Consider the following 5,017-nt stretch of genomic DNA (forward strand, 5'->3'; position numbering starts at 1 on the left):
CATCCGGACGAGTTCGCCGACGGGCGAGTCGATTTAAGTCAAAATCGTGTGTGATGCAGTGAGTGTGTGAAGTGCGTCGTTCGCAAGTAATCGAGTCACAAAGGGTTCACCTATCGTCATCTGATCCTATGGGAACTCATTTTCGGGCCCTCTACATGTTGGTCCTTAGCCCTTGCAACTAAAAGTTGAGTGCTTGGAACCACTCATGCGAGTTCTTCACAGAAATGAGTCAAGAAGTGGCTTGAAGTTCTACGGGAGGTGGGCTCCATTACTAGTCCGCTAGGATGGTCAACCAGGAACTCATAAGGCTAGATTATAGGTTCTAAGAGTAGGAGACTAAGACCTCACTAAAAATGAGGTCAACAGCAAGCAAAAAAAAAAAAAGGAAAAAAAAGGAAAAAAAAGTAAACCAAAATAGATATGCATTTAAATCTTCAATCAAGCAATTCTTCTCTTTTTTGGTTTAGGATGAAAACATGAAGAGTCACTAAAAAAAAATTAAGAAACTATAGTGATCATCTGCATCAGCCCACAAAGTACGCAAGCCACAGTCTCACATCAATCTTTAAGAATTTACTACTGAAAATAGAAAAATTTCTGATGTGAACAAGTACAGACCAAAATGCACTTAAAAGTTAGGTAGAAAAGCTTGATTTACTATCAATCAAAATTATGACTTGGCAAACATTTGTCCTCTAAACCAAATGTGCAATAGAGGATTGACAACACGTTAACATAGTTACATAGCTCAATCTAGTAAAGGCTTATCCTACGTGATATCAGTATGGCTCTGTAAAATTGGATCGGTAAATATTGTATATTCAAACCAGCATAAAGAGAATGGGCTCATATGAAGCTACACAATAGCATGAACGTGCATGCACTATGCATATGCATATATAACTATATATTTTTAATCCATTGTATCCACAGAGATTGCATCGTACATAATTTCAGGACGAAGTATCCCTTTATCTTATAGTATCTGATCATGCATCCCATATCTTTGGTTGAGCGATTTGGCTCGTTATTGACATAATTCTTAATTTTGTTTACATCTTTCACCAAGAATAGCTTGCTCCGCGACACTTCAGACATGCATCCACAATACCTTTAGAAACGCATGAATATGAATATATGCTTTAGAAACAAAATATAACAACACAAAACCTGAACTAATAACAATAAGAAAAGGCTTTCATGATATGAAAAAAATCCAATCATGGCAGTTCTACCTAAGAAATCTTGAATTCAACAATTTTCAATTTGTAAATTTCAGTTCCCATGGTACAGCTCTTGAAAAATGCACTGATACTGAAACTAAATGGGTAAACAGAGGGAAACATAATGGCCATTTTTATTAATGTAAGGAGAGGGTTACAACACAACACAATAATAAATAACAATACAAACATAAACGACACAAGAAAACACCTCTCAAGTGTATTCATAGGGTGGTCAAGGCTGGCTAGAAGGATCGGGATGGCTAGCGGGGGTGGCGGCAGCAAAGGTACGGTGAGAAATTGCAGGAACAGCTAGGGGGCTGGCTGTCCTGTGCAACGACAATAGAAAATTGGGGCAGATATGGCAGGAACATCAGAGGTTTGTTGTCCCGTGGCGGTAACAGCAAGGCTAGAGTGTTGTGCAGAAGGTTTGGCTGCAAAACATCGGGTTGCAGGGCTGGACAGCAAGCTTGGGGAGGCTGGATAGCAGGTTGTTCGACTGAAAAATGGGTTGGAGGTGGTTGGGGAAGGATCGGAGTGGCCGACGACTAAGGGGGAAGGGAAGGTTTAGGGAAGAAAAAAGGCAAGATAAAATCGCTACCTCAGAGTAGGATATAGTCGGAGCACCACCACCTTCTCTAATACAACCCTATAAAAGGGAGAAGGAGTCCACACAAGAAATCTGAAAGCAAATACAACAAAAACTCTATCTAAACTCTTAAAAGAACAAATAAATAGACTTACATGAAGAAGAAATGAAAGAGATAAAGAATGAAACTACCGCACAAAAGAAAGGGGTGGAGAGGCAAGAAATATTCAGAAATTAGACATTAAAATACTTCCAAATGAAGAAAAAGCAAAAAAAGGAAGGAGTGGAGGGGCGGGCGGCAGTCCCGCCTTGTCAAAATCCCATCCCGAGGCAGCTTGATTTGGGTTTACCCTAGACCGGCCTCAATTGGGCCGGCCGGTTCACTAGCAAAAGTTCCAGTTGCGGGAGACCCCGCTCCCGCGCTCCCGTATCTGCTCCCGTGCCAGTCTCCCGAGTTGGGGAGCTTCAATATCATTCGTCGAAGCTTTTGGTTCTCATGGCACGACGTCAAATCCCCCGGTGGGTCGATCATGTCGGTGTTGTCATTCCACAAAACATTCTGGTAGAATAAGTATCAGTCTTCTTTTGGCACATCCTAAGCGAGAGCTGCATATAGAGGTGGGTTCCGACAATACAACTCTTGAGCCCTTACATTTGAAATCTTCTGTTCCTACTTCTCATGCTAAGGTAGGGTGGGTTGAGTAACAATTATATGAGGAGAACTCAATTCTGTGACTGAATCTATGGCAGGTTGTGCTGCTCTCACAGTTGGCCAGGTGATTTTCCAACAAAAGACTAGGGTGGTCGATGCAGATCAGTTTGATGGTTCTAACTGGAAGCAGAAGAAGAAAAAGGTTTTGATGACAATACGCTATAGGCAATCTTTGGTGATTGGAATTGAGATGAGGTGGCATTGATTGAGGTTTTAACAACCTGTTGTGATCACTGAGTCATTAGTTATGGAGTCCATCAACAAGATCTTGGTCATGTAAAAAAAAGAATCTAGAAGGCGGCAAAATTGGGGGCCATCAATGATTGTTGCTAAGGTGAACGAAGGTTGAAGATTAGAGGTAATGGATCATTGGTGATTGATGCTGGGGTGATAAGATTGGAGATCTAAAAGATGTTGAAGTGGGGAAGAGAATTTGAAGAAAAATCTACAGAAGGAATGAGAGAATAAAGAAGAGAGAGAGAGAAGGTTAAATAGGCACCTCAACTCCAAAAACAAGAGAGAAAATAGGGAATAATGGAGGATAGACGTACTTCTATTCATTCTAAGTTCCACTAAAATTGAGAATATTCATGCAATACAAGAAAGCACCTCCAACAAACAATTGCTCACTAACTGCGAACCAATCCCAAACTTCAAATTACTGTTATTCAGTGCACATTCCTATCACACAGCATTCGCAGTAGGGAAATAATTCATCCACAGCCATTAATTTCCAATCTAAATCGACCCTCAGTAAAACGACCGCAGGTGTAAAAAACAGGAAGAAAGGACCAACTATTCCTCGTAAGACAGAATAAAACTACACTTACTTGCAGCCATTGGCTGTAGAGCAAACAATCTCCTCTCCACTGGGATGTACTGCAAAGCCCAGTGGTTCCCCATCCTCTTCTCCCATCGCAAACGTTACCTGATACAATAAAGGAAGACGCATGGTAATCTCAGAAGATACAACGAAAGTAGAATTAGGAGAAACAGAAAACTAAGAAGACTAACAAGGGGATTGCTCGATAGCGAGGCGGTCTTGGATTCGAATGAGAAGACCTCAAGGGACGGCGGTGAGGCGCCGCTCCTAGGCTGACCTACGATGACCAGCACACGGTTCTCCGGCCGGCGGATCCATGACGCACATGTCTCCTTCCCCCTCTCCATTCTCGAATTTTTGTTTTTTTTCAACCCTGATGATTTATTTATTTTTTGGTTCCCGGAAAAATCTTGTGTTTTGTTCAACACAAGTAATAAGACAAAAAAATAATTAATTATTATTTAGTATTTTGTTTTAAAACTTTTATGGGGAACAAATAAGTTTTATTGTCACAAAAAAAAAAAAAATGATTTGCACAAATTTCGATATAATTTAATAGTTCACATGAAAAAATTAGAGGATAAAAATGTCTTAAAAATCAATTGCATAAAATATAATCCTCTATTAAAGCAGGGACTATAAGAAAATATTATAATGACTTTTTAAATCCCAATAAAATATTAACTATAAAAATGAAGCATAAAAATTTGTAACTTTCTTATTGAAGTAGAAAGTTGTTAAAAAGATAATAATAACATGTAATTCAACATTAAAGTATGGGCAAGCATGTGATTTTAAAGTTTGTTCATTTTTCTTCTATAAATAGAGAGTCTATGACATTTAAGAAATGAGCTCTTATCTCTTGATTTTTCATGTATGGAGAACTCTCTCGTCGCTTTTCAATGTAAGACTTTTTTTATAAATAAAATTAGTCGAAGAGACCGGAGATACTCCAGTTCGCCCCTACGATGCAAGTCTATGCATGTTATTTTTATCTCTTTTTATGTCTCTTTAATTCTCTCGCTTAAAGTACCTACCACTCCTGATATTCGAGCATGACTCACACGACAAATTTGGACTATTAAAAACTTCAACAACATTCTTTTAAAGGAAAAAAAAATTATTATATCAAGAATTTTGACATAGTTTTGGATCAGGGGTTTAATGAGGACCAATATTGTATAAAGTTTATTCAGAGGGTATTGGGGTTACATCCGCGTTATACCCATGTAACCTTCTAATAACCAATATGTATATTTTAGTAAGTTTCACACTTCTATTTTCATATATTTGTAGGTTATAAATAGATTACATAAGTTAAAGATAGATTATAGAGAAATTAGAGATATAAAGCAGGTTTAGGTAAATTTTAAGTGCCGCCAAAACATAAAAAAGAAACCGCAGGCCTTTTGTTATCTTCTGCCAGAAATAACCGATCGGGCCCTACTTCCCATCTCGCCCAAAACCATCGCTCCGATGACCGAATCCTCCAGCATTCCTCATTTTCCCCTGCCCAACCCTCTTCCCATCTCGCCCAAAACCGACGCTTTGGTGACCGAACTCTCTCACCTGTCGCATTTCCCATCTCTCCTCCCCAGCCCTAGTTCGATTTTGCCCAAAACCATTGCTCTGGTGACCGAACTCGTTGCGATACCATCGTATGGGAAGGC

At 39.3% G+C, this 5,017-nt stretch overlaps 1 protein-coding gene across 1 annotated transcript in view; it reads right to left on the reverse strand.

The window, feature by feature from the left end:
- LOC110030723 (SEC12-like protein 1) overlaps nucleotides 1–3,722 on the reverse strand; it is a 38,346-nt gene extending 34,624 nt beyond the window's left edge. Inside the window, exons 1-2 of the mRNA XM_020733608.1 lie at nucleotides 3,539–3,722; nucleotides 3,355–3,452 (exon numbers count right to left, since the gene is read on the reverse strand). Coding sequence (XP_020589267.1) covers nucleotides 3,355–3,452; nucleotides 3,539–3,694 — 254 coding nt within the window. The 5' untranslated portion in view covers nucleotides 3,695–3,722. The remainder of the gene's footprint in view (nucleotides 1–3,354; nucleotides 3,453–3,538) is intronic.
- Between the last annotated feature and the right edge of the window lie 1,295 nt (nucleotides 3,723–5,017).

This window comes from Phalaenopsis equestris, unplaced genomic scaffold (genome assembly GCF_001263595.1).
Source record: "Phalaenopsis equestris unplaced genomic scaffold, ASM126359v1 Scaffold000755, whole genome shotgun sequence".
Taxonomy (NCBI): domain Eukaryota; kingdom Viridiplantae; phylum Streptophyta; class Magnoliopsida; order Asparagales; family Orchidaceae; genus Phalaenopsis; species Phalaenopsis equestris.